Source organism: Balaenoptera physalus (assembly GCF_965194825.1).
Source record: "Balaenoptera physalus genome assembly, chromosome: 6".
Classification (NCBI taxonomy): domain Eukaryota; kingdom Metazoa; phylum Chordata; class Mammalia; order Artiodactyla; family Balaenopteridae; genus Balaenoptera; species Balaenoptera physalus.
In genome coordinates this window covers 97619369-97640662 of record NC_138885.1, presented here as the reverse complement: position 1 = coordinate 97640662, position 21294 = coordinate 97619369, and the positions used below count along the sequence as shown (strand labels likewise).

Genomic DNA, 21294 nt, shown 5'->3' with positions numbered 1-21294 from the left:
CTCATACATCACTAGTGGGAATGTAAAATGGTGCAGCCAATGAGGCAGTTTGGCAGTTCCTCAAAAAGTTAAACAGAATTATCACATGACCCAGCAATTCCACTCCTAGATGTATACCCCAAAGAATTGAAAACAGGGACTCAGAACAAAAAACTTGCACATGAGTGTTCATGGAAGCATTATTTACAGTAGTCCAAAAGTGGAAATAACTGCAACGTACAACAGATGAACAGATAAATTGTGGCATATACATACATTGGAATACGACTCAGACATAAAAAGGAACGAAGTACTGATAAATGCTACAATGTGGAGGACCCTCAAAAACAGTGCGCTAAAAGAAGCCAGACGCAAAACGTCACATGATTATGTGAAATATCCAGAATCGGTGAGTCTACAGAAAGATTGGTGGTTGCCAAGGGCTGAAGGGAGGAGAAAATTGAGAGTGACTCTTTACTGAGTACAGCATTTCATTTCGGAGTGATGAAAATGTTTTGGAACTAGATATAGGTGGTGGTAATACAACATCATGAATGCACTAAACACCACTAATTGTTCACTTTAAAATGATAAATTTTGTTATGTGAATTGCACCTCAATCATAAAAATTACATTCAAACTCCTGGAAATTACCTTTCCTCTTCACTTGTTAGGCCCTCATTAGAATCCTAAGCTCCAGTTTGGTCAATGTGCTTAAGAAAGTTGTCGAGAAATTAAAATGCAGTGAGGGGAAGGAAAATACTGATTAAGGCAGTGCTTTTCTGTGTTTTTGCCAGTTTAGTGGATAATGGCAGCATCTGCAAGACGGAGAAGAACCAGCCAAAGGAAGAATAGACTTAGAGGAGTAATTAAAAGTTCAGTTTGGACCTATGTTTTGCAATCAGAGTAGAGATGACAAATATGAGTCTGGAATTCAGGGCTAAAATTGTATAAACGTGTTAGAATTGTTTCCTTGGCTGTGTGTCTTAGACAGAGCATCTTGAGGACAGGAACTTCTCAGTGCCCAGAAGTATGTTCTCAACGGGTACGTATTTGTGAAATGAGCAAGTGACAGCAAAGATATGGATGGAGAGAAGATAGGCACTCGTTGCTTTTACTGGAGGTCCAAGCACCTGAACACGGTTTGCAAGGAGGGTCAACGTAGGTCCCAATTTGCTCAGCACAATCCTGGTTTACACCTCACCCTTTCACTCTCAAAAATGTCTATCTGTACAATAAATTACGTGTTACTCTTTGTAGAAGAAAAAAAAGAGGAATACAATTCATGTAATTCCTTCAATACAGTGGCAGATGTAACAGGCTTAGTAAACATCGCAATTTAAAAAAGTCCTTTAAAACGCAACTGCTTATTTTCAGAAATTGAATCAATAGTACAGGAGAGAATCTTTTATTCTTGTGCTTTAAGCAAAGAGCAGATTAACCACATCTCCTCCCCTTTCCTTACATTTTATGATCACAGAACTTTAGAATTACAAGGGGAGCCAGGAAGTCATCTGTTCTTATCAGTTCTTCCAATGCAAAGATGCGTTTTATGACATTAGAGACAGCTGACCATATGTCTCCTCCCATTGGTTGTCTCAACAGGGGAGTAGCATCTCCAGATCTTCAAATAGGCACTGTTTAACCTTACTGAAAAAAGAAATCTTGTGCTAAAAACTAGGAATACAGTGAAATTAAGTAACTAAAGATATGTTCTTGTTGCTTGAGTTAGTTTTCTGTTGCTGTGCGCCACAAGCTTGTGATATATTCTAGCATAACTTTTGCCCTTTAACAAAAGTAATAAACCAAGTCCACAAAATATAGCTTGACACAACTAGCGAAAACCACAATGTAGAGATCCCATCCCAAAAAAGAGACTTATGGAGTTTTTAAAAGCACGTTTATGTGACTGCACATAAATGTTTGTGTAAAAAGGGCATTATGACAGTTGATACCACAAAGATTACAGTAAGAAAAAGCACTTTATGACAATATTTCACAAATTCACAAGGATCACTTTAATATACAAAGCAATTGCTACCATTCTGAACACAAAGCAGCTAATATGTACATAGTGTTAATAAAATCCATTATAGCTCAGTACATTTTTTCTCTTTACACAGATAAAGCACAAAAAGATTTAGGTAAAAAAATTAAAACAGGGATGTTTCTAGAATGTAGGGAATTTTATTAGAAATGTATTTCCCTCACTATAGTTACTTATTTAGTATTCAACTCCAATAGCAACATCAGAGTTAAAAATCAATACCCTGTTTTGTGCTGATAGTTTTGGGGGGAGGTATTCTTTACCCCAATCCTCAAGCAAAAACCAAAAAAAAAAAAAAAAAAAAAAAAACCACCCACAAAACCAAAATCAAAAACCCAAACACCTTTCTCTCTAGAAACTTCCCTGATTATTTTGTTTCTAAAGTTTCAAGTGATAACAGCTAGGTTAGAAATAATTCCTCTTCTTGGGGGGGATGACAGCTGACGTGACAAATCAGTCGGGGACTTTACATGGAAAACTGCAAACTAGCACTCTTCTTTGCCATCCTAACCTATACTCACAGAAAAATGTTGACGAATTATTTCCCACTTTTAATATAAATAATTTTATTACATACACAAATTGGAGTGGCACCTGGATAAAAATACAATGTCTATAAAGCATATACCAATTCAATTTTAAAAACATAAGAAAATAAAACCTCCCAAACACAATGATAGATCATTTCACTCGGCCAACTAATGTAAGATCATTATCTGCAGGGATTGTCTTCCTTCCCTACCAATTTTTAAACTACTTTAGATTTACTCTCACATCTCCGAGATGCTCCTCAGACACAAGCTTAGAAATGCCATACTTCTGTAGGCAAGTATTAAATAATGCCTCTATAAAGCAGGTAAAATTTGAATTTCCTACTGTATGACCCTTTCAAAGACATTTCCTGAAGACTGTTCATTTATTTTCCTTTTACTTGCTGGTGAGAATAACTCAAAATGTATCGTGTTTTACCCAGCTAGGACCTGTATGCACAGTACCAGAATGCAGACAGGTCAATATTTTCTCTCTGTGCTAAACAACTCAGCCTGTTTATAATATCAAATTGCTTCACAGGCTTTGTTCTATTTTTTTTCCTATTTTAATTTTTTTAAAAAATAAATTTCAAGCTAAAACACCTGAAATATAATCCCTCCATTCAAACGTTATCTGGTCCCTCTTAAAAGTTTGCCCCCTGAGGACACATACAAAGGCTTAAGCTACATTCACTCATCAATAAGAACTTATCATAAGCAGATGAGACAGATGGAACTTCAGCACCCTGTTTGATTTATTTGAAATTCTTCCATACTGACTCAGCTTCATGATATGTTCGACCCCTCAGGGATTAGTGCCTCTCTTAGCCGTTGATTCTAGAAAGTTAAGGAAACCAGTTCCTAGTACATACAGTGACTGTGCAGTCAACTTAAAAAAGTCAACATATCAACATTAGAAGTATTCAAGATGTATGTAAGACATCCAACAAAAAGTTCTAGTTGTGCTTTGTACAACTGAGTGAACAAATTTATACCACAATTCTTCACCTACAGGCTTACTTAAGCATACCTCACTTTTCCCCTCCTCATCTGAAATCAGTCAAATTTATGCATTTTTTGATGTTAACAAAGACAATTTAAAGTGAAAAAATTTAATCAAATTATTACGTGTTCTCCATGATAATAATGATTAATTGCCTTGAGAAGTCTTTTACTGTTCTAGACAAATTCAAGGATATCTTGGGATCCTATAAACAGTATTAATGTTGGGGTGAGGACAGTCTTATTTAAAATTGGAAATAAATATTTATTCACTTGAGTTGCTTTTCCTTCTATCTGTCCATGATGAAAGAGAGTAAGATAGGGTTTGAACCCATCTTTTAATTAATTGGGCTAGTCTAATCTAATTTCCTGATATTTTTCTTTTACAGCGTTTATAAGGCTAGCCTTTAGGTGTTAAAATATTTTAATCAATGAAAAAAGCTTCCATAAAAAAAGCCACATGATTTGAAGAGAGGAGAAAGACATAAAAAGTCAGATGACAATTAATTGATGAGGGAATTTCTCAAGTTTGCTAATACCCAAACAGGGTCATTTTTAAAAGTGCAAGTTACACCAAACATTTACAAAGAATATAATGTAAAAATAATCCAAATAAATATACAACTTTTGTATTAAGTCAATGGGAAACAATATACCAAGTTTTCAGGGTTACAAAGGCAACAAATAAAAGCCTCTTGAAAAAACTGAAAAGGTGTGTAACAGTTGTCTCTAAAACCCACTTTAATTCAAAATCTTAACTTTAAGATATTAGCCTTATTTTAATCCTGCAAAATGAAGCAGCCTTCTGATCTTCAAAATAAAGAGACCAATATATGCTGATAGCTGACTACAGCTGATCACAGAACTAAAAACATTAAAAATGAAATCTAGATTGAAGTCACTTAAAGTAAGTAAAAGCATCCTGGTTTAAACAAACTTGTTTCTTCCTAAGCCTTTGTATGATTCCACATGTCACCCCAAATGGTCAAAAGGATCAGGGATTAGGCCTGAGAGACAGAGATAAACTTCAGCCAGATGACTTCTGATCGGACAGCCTGCCTGACTGGTATTGTGCTTTCAGATACTAGCACTGCTGCTGACTTACCATCAAGATACATTTTCTGACAAAAATCCCTGCTCAAATGAAAACACCAAAAATTCTCCCCCAGGATGATTTTTGAAAAATCAGTGGTACCTTTGAGAAGCTATCTTCAAAATGTTCTTACCACTGTTATAGCTGCCAGAGACAAAGCATAAAAACCAAATACTTTTTTTGGGGGGGGGTGGTGGTGGTGGTTCAAGTGACTAGTAACATATTTAAAAGTATCAAGCCAAAGAAAACTGACAATTAAAAAAAAAACACTTAGAAGAAAATCAGGAGATTAAAAAGCATCAATCATGAGTGCTGGGGTAATTCAGTCCAAGAAACTACCAAAAGTGATGCAATAAAATACACAAAAATGTAAAATTTCATCCGACCTCAGTATACTATAGTACTCAGCATTCCTGACTTAAGAGCTCTCAGAGCTTCAGATTATATACTGTATGTATATATATATATGTACACATATATTATACAAATGCCATTCCCCCCCGCCAGGAATATCTAAATGAACAGAGCACCTATGACAATATTATGGTTGCCAATATGGTACTTCAGTTTGAAAAATGAACTTAAAAATTACATCTGGTATCAATTTTTTTTAATAATGTGAACACATTGGATCTAGCCCTTTCTAAACCACTTTTCAGTTAAACACTATCAAAGCCTGAAAACTCATAAGAGCAATATATAAAAAATAAACCCCTCCCACTTCATTTTTATTAGAGTTAATCTGTCCTATAGATAAAAGTGCCACATGGCCCTATATTTGCAAAGTGAGCAATACCAAACTTGCTATTTTCTAGGCAAATCAGTAGCATATGTACAGATTCCTATGGTGACATTTTTATTCCCTTTTGGCCAATATGAAGAGAAAAAACATTTATAATGTGGCCACATGTTATTGGCTATAAGATTTTTAAAAATTATGTTTTCTTAAAGATTCTCAAAGTTGCATGCTTAAAAACAAACACCTTTTTCCCAATTCTCTTAAAAAAAAAGTTTGCTCAAAATATGCTTAATTTCTATCTGTATAAACTGAAATCTTCAAGTCTCTCCAAGGGTCTATACAGATTTAGCAACAGAATACATTTCTTACCTCACCATTAAGTAACTGACTTCAAACCAGTGCAATCAGTCTTTTATAACTTATAAATTCAGCCAGCTAATATGGATGTGACTTGCCTTGATTTATCAGGGACTAAGAGGACCACCAACTTTCTAATTTAATAGAAAGCCTCAACTTTTGAAAACATTTAACTTGCTAAATACTAGGCAATTTGCATTTATAAAGCTTATGACTTTTAAAACGTTCAGGTCTGACATTCTGACTCATTAAGAAAGACTTCTAGTTTGTGAATCGATTTGTGATTTTGCTTGGTTTCTATTAAACCAGTTTTGGAAAACTGACACATCTATGCAGGTATACAAATAATTTTTACACTATAACTTTCCCCATTAGCTCAGCAGGATAAACAACAAAATTTACAGTCGTTTGAAAGCCTTCTTGAGAATCTGGTGAACTGTCCAGATATAAGACTACATCACTCAATTCTTAGAATGGTGCTCCTTCATAAACTCTGTTCATCCTTGAAAAAAGACAACGGTTTGTTACAAATAAAAATATACCATTTACAAATATTAATTAAAAATCTTACTTTTCAAAATGGACTCAATAATTAACACCCATATCTGCATATTTTCTTAACACATTAACAAACTTAACTTTTAAAAACAACCCATGACTAAATATAAAACATTAAATTCTAGACTCTCTTTGAAAAAAGAAATACCTTCTCAAATGAGAAATGAGAAATTATCTAACATTATGTCAATTTCCAATTTTTGAAATCCACCTCAGTCTTATTTTTTTTTTAAAGGGTAACTTTTAAATTTATCAGGCTTAGTGAATAAAATCAGTATTGATAATTAAAAGTAGTACTGGAAACAATGTGTGATACATACAAATACAGAATGTTATAGGTAAGGAATTAAAACAGGTAGCTCCTTTACAGAATAACAAAGGATATATAGAATATTGGAAAGCTAAAGCACAGCTATGCTTTTTATCAATAGAAGAAAACAACAAAAAAATGTTTTGCAAGAATGACAATCCAAATATTGTACAGCAGTCATTCAAATATGTCTGAAGAAAATTATTTTCCTTGTGCATATCTAATACTGTACTTTAAAAGAACTATATCCTTATAACTTCTTTCATTAAAAAATTCACTACTCTGTTAAAGTATGTTAATATGGAAAAGATTTAAAATCAGTATTTTTCTACAACACATAACATTTTATAAACAAATATAGCACTTTGCTTTAACATCTTGAAGGCTTTCCTGTTGGTGGTATAATATAAGTGCAAAGGGGAACAGTTTAATTAGAAAAACCTTTTAAAGTAAATGAGTGACAATATAAATATTTTTGAAGGCGATGACAAAAACATTTATTTAAAAACCTTGTTATATAACTCAAGGGACTGGTTTACTAATGAGCATCTTTTTACTAAGAATTTAGTACTAAACTAAAACAAGCTTTGTACTTTTACTTACTTTGATTTAATTTAAAATCAAATACCATGCTTTTTCATTCAGTTGGTTACTTCTTTTAATGTATTCAAAAATGTTGAACACATACAGAACCGAATTAAGAAGCAACAACTGCCCTATGGAAGAGCTGTAGTTAATACAGAATATTTTTAAGAACCAAGGACAAGTTTTCAGTATTGAAGAGAATGTACATAGAAAGCACTCCGAATTCATTCTTAATTTCTTCAACACCATCCTAAAATTTTTTTTTAGAGGGTATGTCTCTTAACAATCTTACATAATTCACAATGAAAATGTGAAAACACGTCAATTTGGCAATCAACACGTCTTCATTGCACCTACTTACTTTATGCATGCGGCCCACACATTACTTCAGCTCAAGAGGCTGGGGTAATTCTGTCCCTAAGGCAATCAAGGAGCTCAGCACAAACCTTGAAATCATTTAAAAAAAGATTTTCTTTTCCTCATTTCCCCCATCAATTTACAAGTAAACAAATTATTACTTCTTGAAGAGGGCGGGGGATAAAAAGCAGAAGTCTCTTCATGATTCGTGGTGCTGAAAATTTCTTGAGGGGAGAAGTGGAGGCAGGTGTTGGAGCATTCACAGTTTAATGCGAAAGCACAAATGAATGAAATTCTGTAGTTGCTTTCAGGCAGTTTTGCGCATAGAAAAAAAGAAATGTTTAGAAAATAAATGTTTATTTCGTCTTTCTGGTTGTGGCCAAGCCAGTCCTTTTTCCACCATAATAGGTGAAAATTTAAATCCCAAATTAATCTGATTTGTGGCAGTAAAGGTCCTTAAGTGCTTTTAGCTCCTCAATCAGTGTCTTGTTTTGGTTTTCAAGCACTGCCACTCTGTTTTCTAGACATTTCACATATTCTTTCTTCTTTCTACGACATTCTCGTGCTGCTTCCCTACAAGCAAAAAAGGACAGGAAAAATTATGCAACATTTCTGTATCATTTATTTTGCGTTAGATAGAATACGTTAAAAAAAAAGACTTAGCTCAAAGCAACAAACGTTTTAATATATTATAGATTAGGCATTTGAGAAAAATAAACAGAATGACTTGGAAATTGTCTAATGTAAAATTTTAACATACCATAGAAAGTTGATTAAAAAAAAACATTCAAAGCACCAATTTTAATTGATGGGGCAGAAGGGTGGCAAGCATTTTCATACTAAATTAAGAATTACTATATTTTGGCGCAGAATACAAAATTCAAAAGAGCTTTAAATAAAAAATAAAAAGAACTCTTTAGCTTGGAGAGTGCCTCTTAAAGCTTCTCAAAAATTTCTATCTAAATATTTTTAGATAGAATGAAAAGATTCTCCTAGTGGATTGTATGGGTGAAAGGATAGATACACAGAACAATGAAGCATGCTAGACACCCCAGAAACAAACCTATACAAATACAGTCAATTAAATTTTGACAAAAGTACAAGGGCAATTCCACAGAGAAAGGATAGTCTTTTTAACAAATGGTGCTGGAACAAACAGGTGTTCATACAGAAAAGTGAACCTTTTACACATTTCACACCTTATAAAAAAGTTAATTCAAAAGCGATCACAGACCTAAATGTAAAACATAAAATTATAACATTTGATATAGAGCAACTGGAACTTTCATACATTGCTGGTGGAAATGCAAAACGGTACAGCCACTCTGGAAAACAGTTTGGCAGTTTCTTATAAAGTTAAATATACACTTACCATTCCATCCATCCAGGCCACTCCTAGATATTTACTCAAGTGAATTGAAAGTTCATATAAAAACCTATATGTAAGTGTTTATAGTAACTTTATTCATAATCCTCCAAAACTGGAAACTAAGATGAACTTCAAGGTGAATGGATAAATAAACCACATCCATACAATACCAGGGATAAAACTAATTCCTGATTCATGCAACACTATCAATGAATCTTAAATGCACTGTGCTAAGTCAAAGAAGCCAGATCTAAAAGGTTACATACTATATTTATATGAGATTCTGGAAAAGACAAAACAAAAAGATGGAAAACAGTTCAGTGGTTTCCAGGGGCTGGGGGAGGGGATAGAGGCTGACTACCAAGAGGTACCACAAGGGATTCTTTTTAGAGTGGTGTAAATGTTCTGTGTGGCACTGTGGTGGTAGACACATAACATTATATGTCTGTTAAACCCCACAGAAATATACAGCACAAAAAGTAAAGTAATGAAAATTTAAAATAAAAAACAGGATATCGGGGAATCCCAGAATTGAATGAAGATTTTGAGAAATCTAACTTTACTATAAATGTATGTATATGACATAAGAGGGTGGAGAAAAAAGCAGCAGAGCTAAGTAACTTTGAAAACAGTGCTTTCACTGGTACTTTAAGGCTAAAAACAGAAAGAACTGTATATAAATGCTATACTGTAAATTTGTTTCTCACAGGGGTACAAGTTAGCAATTATGAAACTATTTTATATGATACTAGAGTTTAACAAATACATAAATAAACCATCTTTAGTGGGAAGCCAAGTTTCTGTCAGAGAACGAAGTTCAAATAAGCAAAGGGGGGAAGGGAAGGCTAAAATAAGCCCTGTGGTTACAGATTAGAGTCAGAGTGATCAGTACAAACATATTTATTATAGTAATGTACACGTACAGAAATATAGTTGTGTGCATACATGGGCGCGTACACACACACACGTGTATATTTCCTAGCTCTGTCCTTTGAGAGGGCCTGTGAAACCACAGTAGCAAAAAGCACAACTACTGCCTAACTGATTTCTAAATACCATTTTCCAATGAAACAAACTAGGACTCACTGAATAAATGGCTGATTTCAAGGCTAAAGCAGGGAAAACACAAGATGAGAAGTTGAACCCAGATGATCTTGTAGGGCCAGAAAGTAAAGATGTGCTTGAAGAAAAATAAGACGCCATCTAAAGGACAGAGGAACCAACTTGTAAGAGCTCCTGATGGCCAAAACAGGAATAATCTTATCATAATTAAATAATATTGAATTACAGCCCAAAGAATAAAGTATATATAAGACCGTACTGATATAAATAAATATGTGGGGAAGGGACAAATTTTCCTTATAGAAGAATTCCAGTTAGTAAATGTAGAAGGGATGGGGAAATAGAAAATCCTCTTTAGAATATCACAGTAATAATTACTGCAGGAAAGATTCCCCTGTGAATACTAAAATTAGTGGGGAAAACTTGAAAGAGAAATAAAATATTTGCATAGTCTCCAAGCAACTCTGTGAAAGTAATACCAATTACCATGTTGGTTTTCACCTATGACCACAAGTTCTTTGATACTCTCCTTTCCAGGAGGTGGAGTTTAATTCTCCTCCCTTTCTAAATCCATGACTTGCTTCTAAGGAATAGTGTGTAAAAAGAGAAAAATGATAACTGCAGCGGGAGCACTTGGACAGCACTTTAACCAAGTGATCAAAGTTAACATTGCCAGTAATGAGTCATGCTGGTATGTGCTCCCTGATATGAAGTGACAAGAAGGACAGACTACATCTCTGTGGTATTCTTCCCCCAAATCCATTACCTTCATCTAATCATAATAAAAACATCACACAGGCCCAAAGTGAGGGATATTCTGAAAAAAACTTAACTACTACTCTTCAAAAGTGACAAGCCCATGAAAGACAAGGAAAGAACTGTCACAGATTGGAGGAGATGAGGAGCCACGATGACTAAATGCAATGTGGTACCCTGGATTGGATTCTGCAAGAGAAAAGGAATAGAAGTGGAATAACTGAAGAAATTCAAATAAAATGGATAGTGCAGTTAATATTATTATACCACTATAAAAAATACTATGTTAATTACTATACAGAGTATATGACAGAATGTTAATTTCTTAAGTTTTGATAAACACAGCCTAGTTATGTAATATGCTAAACTTACAGAAAGGTGGATAGAGAGTATCTGGAACTCTGTACTATTTTTATAACTGTTCCCATAAGCTAAAATAATTTCAAAATAAAAAAATAAAAACTGTATACTAAAAATGTATTATTTATCTTTGCATATATGTATTAGGGGAAAAAATTATACACCAGAATGTTAACATTTTGGGTGGCACAATTAGTGGTGAGTAAATATTTTATCTTATGTTTTCTAATGTGCTTATAATGAGCATGTTTTACTTCTGTAATAAAAATAAAAATGGGATCATAATACATATTCTTTGGTAACCTGCTCTTTTCCACTATGAACATCTTCCCATCTCAATAAAAACACATCTCCATTATTAACAGTTGGTTTTATACAGTTGAAAGGATGTACCTTAATTTACATAGCATACACGTTAACTGGTTTGAATTTTCAGTTTTTTTACCCCATTTCTAATTCATTTTCTTTGAATCTACTTATTTATATCCTTAACTTACCAGTCTCCTGACTTTGTTAAAATGTTTCTAGTTTATTGTTTGCTTTGCTACTTTATCTTTTCCTTGGCTAATCAGAGGTTTCATATTTTTAGATGGTCAAACCTACTTAACCTTTTCCTTTATTACTTCTGCTCTTAGGAAACCTATTAAATTCTTCCTGCACTCTAAAATTGTAAGACTAGAGGTGCTGGGTTGTATTGCTTCCATAATTTTTTACTCCTCCCTCCCTGTGGGAAGAGCACACCATTCCCATTTCACTGACATTGGGCTTGTCCTAGCCTGTGCTTTGGCCTATGGTACCCGAGTGGACATGATGTTCACCACAATCAAGCAGATGCTTCAAAAAGCATTTCCCCTTTCCCTTTGCTACAATAATGACAGGACTCGAAGAGGTGCTCCTCCTTTGGCTGGGAGCATGTGGAGGAGAGCCATAGCATGACTTGCAGCTGCCAAAATGTAACATAAGTGAGGAAGAAATTTTTGTTGTTGGTTTTTTGGTGTTTTTTAAAAATAAATAAATAAATAAATAAATAAATAAATTTATGGCTGTGTTGGGTCTTTGTTGCTGTGCGCGGGCTTTCTCTAGTTGCGGCGCGCGGGGGCTACTCTTTGTTGAGGTGCGTGGGCTTCTCATCGCGGTGGCTTCTCTTGTTGCACAGCATAGGCTCTAGGCGTGCGGGCTTCAGTAGTTGTGTTATGTGGGCTCAGTAGCTGTGGCACATGGGCTTAGTTGCTCCGTGGCATGTGGGATCTTCCCGGACCAGGGATCAAACCCGTGTCCCTTACATTGGCAGGCGGATTCTTAACCACTGCGCCACCAGGGAAGTCCCTGTTCTAAGACACTGAGATTTTATTATTTTTTGTTACTTCAGCAACACAAATTAATGTAACCTATACTTTCTTTTAGAACATTTACCACTTATCTTCATTTTTGAGTAAATGGCAATTTGAATTTTATAGAATTTGGGGAATCACAACTTTTTCTTATCAAGTTTAGAAGACAGGCTGTGTTTGAGGCACATAGGGACATTTATCCTCGTGAATATGTTCAGGAGGAGAGTGCTTCTCTAACTTTTCCACCTAAGTAACCATAATGGCAGAGGAAACTAAATATGGGAGCACAGTCCAAAGCAACTGCTGCTGGTGTGAATTATATCTTTAAGTTTACCTTAAAAATGTTTTTTCTCTCAAACTTTTGAGCCAAATAAATATTCAAGGAAAGCGTTCCATGTCTGCCTCTTGGTGCTACGTACCTCCAGCACACTGCCATGTGTTCTGGTCTGAGTGGCAGAGCAGGAGATGATGGTTGAATCTGACAGGTAGCAGGTGCACAGGCTTTGGTGGCAGAGCAAGGCTCATATCTCAGTTCTACCCATTTTTAAAAGATGTGACCTTTGGCAAAATATTTACCTTCTTTCTGAACCATATCTCCTCTGTAAAGTGGACATAAGCTTCGTTCTCATTGTGGGCAGAACTAATAAAATATGTAAAGAGACGAGGTATCATGTCCAGCACATACCGTGACCTAAATAAATAATATCTCAAGGGAAAGGTCAAAGCCGGAATATATATAATTAGGTGGTATCAACATATAGGTGATGCCTGAAATACATAGGTATGGATGAAAGTTTCAAGGGAAAATTTGAAAAGTAGTCAGAAAACCAGGTGAGTAAGCCAAAGAAGAGTTTAGAGAAATGAGCAGTCAAAAGTGTCAAATACTCCCGGTAAAGGTAAAATTAAATGAAAAGAGAATACTAGATTTGCCAAATGGGAAGGTATCTGTACCTTTTTATAGACATTGGAGTGGTATGGTGGGCACAGAAGCCAGATTCTAGTGAATGGAAGTTGAAAAAGTAGAAGCAGCAGATATCTGGGAATAAAGGGAAAAGGAACTATACCAGAGTCAATGGGAAGTTTCCTTATAGTGAAATTAAATCCAAGCCAAAGTATTTTATTAAAGAGTTCACAGTAAGTCAGGTGGCTTCCCTGAATATCTCAGGCAAGCAGAGGTTGTTAGGAACTGTAGCTATGTGTTCCCTGTCCCCAGCTTGGTGTGTATGTGCCCAGTGTGTGTGTATTTGTGTGTGGGGGGGTGAGAATCATAAATCGCACGAATAGAGGAAAAGGAGAATTTGGTATGCCTGTCAAATTAATGTGCTTTCATAAATGGGCAGCCCTTTATACACCAGAGCAGACAAGAAGCTGTACTGCTGCCTCCTCACCCACTACAATTAAGCTGCTTCTTAAGTGATTTCTGTGTAAGGGGAAATGTTTCTGTTCCATAGAGCCAAACTACACAGACATAATCTGAAGTCCTTTGTTGCTTTCATAATCAAGAGATGTATTTTTTACCTGACTGCTCTGTTGTGTCTGCTGAGAACTGGTTTCTTTAGTAAATGCTGTTGTCTTAAACTTTATAACCTAGCCTTTACTTGAGACTTCTAATCAGACTTGCTTCTAATTTTCAAAAGGGTTACTTACACATTTCCTTACAAACAGTAAAAAAGTTTAAACACAGTTTAATTTATACTTTAAAATACATTTAAATATGAACACAGCTTTTATGCTTCTGTTTATTATTGTAGCTTAAATACTTAAAATCACAGATTGATGGAGCACAAATGAAATAAGTTACTCAGCTTGTTTCCAACTCTTTTCCTAATAATCTGGAAAAAACTGTGCCGTTTCTGCCTAGGTGTAATTTACCAACATTCTATAACAGCTAGGAATATTTTAGGAATGAAAGAGGTTGATCTAAGCTGAAACATGAAATTGCACAAAAACAGACACTTCAACAGAGCACTGCAGTTACAAAGTGCTTTCAAAGGAATTATCTTATTTGACCCACAGAGCAACCCTCTGGGTGGAGCAACCTTCTGGGTGGGTAGTGGGATCCTGTTTTACAAAGGAGAAAACTGAGGTTTAGAAGGTTATGTTCTTCTAAAGTCACAGCAAAAGGGGTAGATCTAGGACTTGAATCCACATCCTCTAAGTTCAACCTCTATGTTTCTTTCACTTTATCATAGCCTTTGAAGAATCTTGGGGTGAAAAGCAGTGGAGTATTTTCAGTTTCAAACTTTTAATATCTTTATTTTCATTTCCTTTGGTTTGTCTTAGGTCATTTCTGTATCTTAAGCTAAATATTTAAATCCTAAGCTAAATAAATAAAAATACTAAGGTAAATATAAGTAAATAAAATTTTTTATTACGTTTTGTTGATGACAAAGCCATTTACAGCTATGAATTTACTTTATGGGAATAACTTTCCCACATTTAATAAATTTTCGGTATGTAGCATTTTCATTGTTGAAGACTAGTTTTATTTTAAGATTTTTGTCAATAATAAGATATTCTCGGCATTAATCTATTTTTGAAGAATCTTTATTTAGGTGTTAAATTGTTATTATTTTGAGTAAAGATAATATGCATTAAAACTAAGACTGGCCATCATACATCTACCTTATTACAAATACATTTAATATAAATAAAACTTAACACTTAATTTTAATATATATATACATGAAACTCTTAATCCTAACAATATTACTCATGAAAAGAAACAATTTTTAAATAACCTAGTTAGTTGGTTGAAGCAATAGTGAAAATATAGCAAAGTTGTGCGTTAAATCTCCCATGGGGAAATTGCATGAAAGAAAACTACTCTATCATCAAAGATGGACCCATAATCCCATTAGCCATCTCATAAGTGCAGCTTATGAGAAGATAAATAAAGAAGTTTTAGCAAGATCCATCGATTTTACCAGAAAAATATCTCAATGCAAAGATCCTATTGTCAGCAGATGTTAAAGACACACATCTGGCAGAATCTGAAGATATGCCTGACCTACAACAGTATAAGTAAATGCAATGTATGTACCTGTTCTTCATGAGGCGAACCTCTCTCTTTCGTGCTGCTTCTTCAGCAGGCTGTGTAGGAAGTGCTGGGGAGGACGCCATAACAACTCCAGGGGCAATGGTGCTAGTGGGTGCTGTGCGAATCTGGTATGTTTGTACATCTCCAGAGGCAGCTGAAAAGAAAAATAGTGAGCATGGTGTAAGACACTGAAGCACTGTGACTTGGTAAAACTACGTGTCAATCATCAATCTAAACATATATTTTGGATTAAAAGGAAAAAAAGGAACAGATGATTCTGACTAAAATGTTGAAAGAATCGGCACTCTTTGGGACATTACTCAGAAATAATTCCCAATTTAGTGTATTTATTAGTATAGTCACTTGGATGAAAGAGGTCTTAACTTATGTCTGCTGGGTCTTATATTATCTTTCATTGGAATGTAGTTCTATTCTGTTGTTAACATGCTTACCAACCTCAAGTCTAAAGGGTAAGTGGGGCACAGCTTGGATGATCTTCCTAGATAGAGTATAGTCCTCAATGTCTTCCTTTGATATTGGTAAATTCATATTAAAAAATTTCAAGTAGACTCTTGCCACGACATAAAAACGACCATGATTTTTCATAAAATAGCAAAATGGAAGAGAAAATAAAGCATAATGGTCAACTATTATAAATTCCTAACTGTAACAAAACAAAGTATGAAAAAGTGTACCATCTGATGCCAATTATATTACTTGTAAGCATTGTTTTAATGTAAATGATAACGGCTAAACAAACTGAAGTTTTATTTTTCTAACCAAATGATCCATCATTTGTGAAAAGAAAAAGTCTCTATTTGTCAAATCGCTTCTAAAAACAGCTTAATAATATGCCCTCCTAGGAATAAGAAACCTAACATTATCTGAGAGAATCTGAAGGTCTTTATAAAATCATCCATATTTGTTATTAATATCAATTAAAATGTGTAGTTTGAGTGGAAAAGATTTATATACTAAACATGTTACCATCTTCAAACTGACGTTCAGAATTCAAATTCACTGACATCCTGCTTTACAATTTTTGAGTACCTGCATGTAAAGTGAAAAGGTGTTTTACTCCCATTAATAAGCAAAATATTATCTTCTTCAAATATTATTTGTTTAGTAACAGAAAATATTCTGTAAATACATTAGGGCCCTTTAAATAAATTATGACTCTCTAGTTGGTGTTTTAGAATTATTCAAAATTAATCATCCATGGTGAAGGGGCACATCTGTCATTACCTAACAGAGGCAAAACATATTTTTAATAAAAATATTTTTAGAAACAGATTTATTAGTATTTCCTTAATATGCAAATTTTAAATGTGGCATAAATCATATTCTTAAAATATTCAAGTGAATTCAAAGAAAAATGGTCAACTCCCATCCATAAAGATTTCTGAAACAAATAGGAAGAAAACAAAAAAATTAAAACAAAACAAAACAAAACAGAAAAAAGCTATTTCTATAATTCACCATGGATTTAACTACTTTTGCTCATAGACCAGCAGACTTGCACACTGGTGTAAGATTTTTCAGAATATAATGCTATCCTTTGAAATAAAAAATGATGATCTTAGAAATGAAGACATAAATTTCTTTTGACTTAAAAGCAGAGGAACAGAATTTTGAACCTCCAAAGATTCTTATCAGTGATTTAGTACAACTTTTCATTTGACACATGAAAAAAAATGAGGCCCAGGGAGGCTGGGTCTTACTCAAGGTCACAAAGTGAATCTATATATATTTAGATTTAGAATCTAGCTTTTTTAACTCCTAATTTTATTGTCTTTCCCTCTAACCTACCTCATTTCTCCTATATCCAAATGTTAAAGGTGTTAAAGATAGATGTTATATTTTTAAAACTGAAAATAGTTGTTTTTATGCCATGACATTTTGGTCCAATTGGAATAATGGAAGAAGAGTTCATGGAAAACAGTATCTATAATGAAGAAAAATAAACTATATTTTAATAGTGCTTTGCAGTATCATACTTACTTTTTCTGAGTCTATAAAATTTTAACTTTTCAAAGAATTTACCACACCTGTGAATTCTGAATCCTCTTACCTTGAACAACAACTTGGTTGCTGGGCACTAAGATCTGCTGTCCATCAGTGGTCTGTGCATACTGCAGGATGGTAGTACCCGGCTGAGTGGCAGCTGCATTGGTCATGGTTAATGTCTGCAGGCCCTGTACCCCATCGGTACCATTGTTAGCCAGCTGTATTGCTCCTCCCTGGGTAATGGCAACTAAAACCCAATGGATTTTATTGTTACAAGTTTAATTATTACCATGTAAGTCTTATACACACACTAAATTCAAAGCAGAATAATTTGCAAGACATAATCTAGGAGAAATTATTACAGCAAATAACATCACCAAGAAGGATTTTGTATACTCAAGTAACTTTCTGCTCAGGAAACCTATATCCAATTTCAAGAATACAAATGTAGGGGCTTCCCTGGTGGCGCAGTGGTTGAGAATCTGCCTGCCAATGCAGGGGACACGGGTTCGAGCCCTGGTCTGGGAAGATCCCACATGCCGCGGAGCAACTAGGCCCGTGAGCCACAACTACTGAGCCTGCGCGTCTGGAGCCTGTGCTCCGCAACGGGAGAGGCCGCGATAGTGAGAGGCCCGCGCACCGCGATGAAGAGTGGCCCCCGCTTGCTGCAACTGGAGAAAGCCCTCGCACAGAAACGAAGACCCAACACAGCCATAAATAAATAAATAAATTAATTAATTAATTAAAAAAAAAGCAACAGTCTTTAAAGATTATCTTAAAAAAAAAATACAAATGTACTCTATGAACCACATTATAATTTATAGTAATGTCAGTTAACAAATAAAAAATGAGAAAATATTAAATTCCACTTGAAGTTATTTGGTTCAGAAGAAGGACCACTCTGTGATCCACACTTCCTTTATTCTGGCATTAACTACATAATATTTTCCTTCTCTACGTTCATGTACTTATTAGCACAGATATGGGCATGTAACAGGCACCCAATAAATGATTATTTAATTCATAGTTAATAAAGCAGTTCAGTAGTGCATTCTGTTCTCTAACTCAGCAATGCATAAAGTATAACAAAAGTCCACTCAATGAAACAACGAAAGTGTCCTATGGAACTTAATTATCACAGACATCTCATGGAGTTTAATATTAGAGCCCAAGATCATCATTTAGAAAAAAATATTTTACTGCTATTTCTAAGTTACCTATTCAAGCATTCTCATGTTGATTATTCACGAATTAATCATACTTGCCGTTTATCTGTTACAAAGGAATCAACTTTGGCTCATACTAGTAGACATTTCACTTTATAAAAATATCCTGAGTCATCTATGTATGAAAAACTGGATTATTTACTGTTCAATCAAGAAATAATAACAGTTAATGGCTGTGATTTGGTTTAGTAAATAATACTTGTGGAAATTAAGATACTGGCGTATACAATCCACCCACTTTAGCTAATCCCATAAATTTTACTTATCTTAGACAAGGAGAAAAAAAGGAATATGTAAAAACTATTCTGAGATTAATACTTCAGGATAACTTGAAAGAATCAGAAGGTTAACAGAATCAAACCACAATTTCTCAAATAGAGTTAATAAGCAAATTCCACTGTATTCAACGCACACAACTTTCTTCTTGACTACCTACCAATGAACTCAAGGTGGGAGGAAAGAAGGAAACTAGAAATCAGGAGATCTGGGTTCTAGTCCAAGTTCCATCACTAAACTGTTATTTGAATCTGTTATCTCTTCTGTAAAAATAAAAATATCTGGTTCTAGCCACTAAGTACAATTGTTATAAAAATCAAATGAGATCATGTATATAGGAAAGTACTCTGAAAAACTGAAGTCTGAGCCTATCAAACATTGTTTTTCTCTTAATATTTATTTATATACTTCATATTCCAAAAGGACTTAAGATAGCTTTCAGTAAAACTAAATTCATTAAAACAAGAAGAAAAAGATAGAAATCAAGTAACTGATGTTATCTTTAGGTGTATATGATTCTACCACAAAATCTAGAAGGAAAAGAGTATAATTAAACAAACTCAGCTGAGATTTTGAGGAGCCAAAATGAAGAGGAAAACAGTTTTAGTTAGTGAAATAAAAAATGTTTTTCTAACTAAGAATAAAATCTCTCAAACAAGACTTTACTATCAGGGACTGTGAACCAAGTAATGGACAAAACTAATAATAGTATTAGTTAAAAAAAAAAAAAAAAAACCAATTTATTGAAGGAGTACAAATTGGTGTAGCCACTGGGAAGGGTAATTGGGCAGGCTGGCTTGGCTTCAACAATTCCACTCTTTAGATGCTATCCCCACTGACAGGACAGGATACTATATATATAAAAGAATGTTCAGATAGCATTGTTTGAAACAGTAGAAATGTCCTAAATATTCATCAGTGTGTGTGATTTTTAAATAAATGTTATATTTTTACAGTGAAACACAATGTAGCTATTAAAAGAAACTACATATATAACTATATATGCATATATTTGTCTATGGTATATAAATAATGTAGGTCTCACTTGTATAAAAATACATGACATGTGTATGTATAAACAGAATGAAAAAGAATGGAAGGATATATACCAAACTCTAATGGGGAGGGATGGAAAGGGTTTTTACTTTTTATTAATACTATAAACCTCTACCATTTGAATTTTTTACAACCATATATTTCTTTTATAAGTTAAGAAACATATAAATATGGTATATGTAAGTGGTCATTATACTGATTCTTAATGACAGTCAAGAACATAATGTTAAATCAGTTCCATCAAGGTCATATGTGCACATACAGAGAGAATAAAGGATAAAGATAATGTATAAAGCTTTTAAAATCTCAAAGTATTAACCTTTAAAACTAGCAACTGTCAGTTGCCAAATTAAACATCTATTTTTCTCAGCTTCACCTCCCTCAACTTCACTTCCCTATTTGAGATTTTGATAGGCCTCTTTCCTAAAGAGCATGCTTTCTATTTCTAGTTCAAGTGAGAATTGCTGTGGTGAGTGAATCTCTGTTACTAACAGTATGCTGTATCCCTCAAGCGTGCTGAAGTTGGAGAAAAAAAAAGTTCATTTATCAAGGTCTTAGAACACACACCTTGAATAACTCAAATTATTTGGATATAAGGCTAAAAAATAGACACACACATATATAGATAGTATCTATTTCTGCCAACAAAAAACTTAAGAAGGAAAAGAATGAGTGAACTCTAATGAGCTTACAGAATGGACAAGAAGCTCAGCCAGAAATGCCTGCCTTCTACTTACTGTTACAAGTTTCAGCTTTGGTTGAGCTAAAAAGTCTGCTACTTGTTTTTAATTCAGTTGGAATGCAATTAGTTATGCAAACCAAGGCTGAGCTGTAACTGGAAAACTATGAACTTGGGAGTCAAACTTTTATACATATTTCTGACACAGACTACCCCAGGGCATTAGAAAACCAATGCAGCAAGAGTTTCAATGTGTACATTTAATTTGTAATTAAGGAAGAGAGGGAGGAAAACTATATAATGGGTAGCACTGGATTTAATGAACAAAAATCAAAATGAAGACATCAATGTGTGAGGCACTTTGGGAGGCAAAAAGATATTGGGAAAAGAGAGGAAAAAGGTACCATTCACACAAATGCCTTTGATCAAACAAAAGCAGAACTCAAAAGTTCTTTATAACAGATTTAGGTGAAAGATAAGAAGAGAGACCTAAGTGTCAGAGACATCAGAGAAATGGAAACTTTGATAATTTTGCAAAAGAAATCTTTGCTTTCTGTGCGACAAAAAGCAAAGTG

At 34.2% G+C, this 21294-nt stretch overlaps 2 protein-coding genes across 12 annotated transcripts in view; one reads left to right on the top strand and one right to left on the bottom strand.

Moving 5' to 3' along the window:
- Positions 1–21294, top strand: part of METTL21A (methyltransferase 21A, HSPA lysine) — a 53921-nt gene that overhangs the window by 15869 nt on the left and 16758 nt on the right. The gene's annotated exons all lie outside the window — the stretch shown is intronic.
- CREB1 (cAMP responsive element binding protein 1) overlaps positions 1372–21294 on the bottom strand; it is a 56756-nt gene continuing 36833 nt past the window's right edge. For 6 of the 10 annotated variants that reach the window (XM_082467283.1, XM_082467284.1, XM_082467287.1 and 3 more), the window contains 3 exons: positions 17547–17729; positions 15479–15629; positions 1372–8130 (listed from right to left, as the gene is read on the bottom strand). In XM_082467283.1, the coding sequence (XP_082323409.1) occupies positions 7986–8130; positions 15479–15629; positions 17547–17729 (479 nt within the window). In that variant the 3' untranslated portion in view covers positions 1372–7985. Of the gene's footprint in view, positions 8131–9810; positions 10934–15478; positions 15630–16462; positions 16526–17284; positions 17526–17546; positions 17730–21294 lie in introns of those variants that run through there. The other 4 variants (XR_014265185.1, XM_082467288.1, XM_082467289.1 and 1 more) reach the window with 4 other exon arrangements.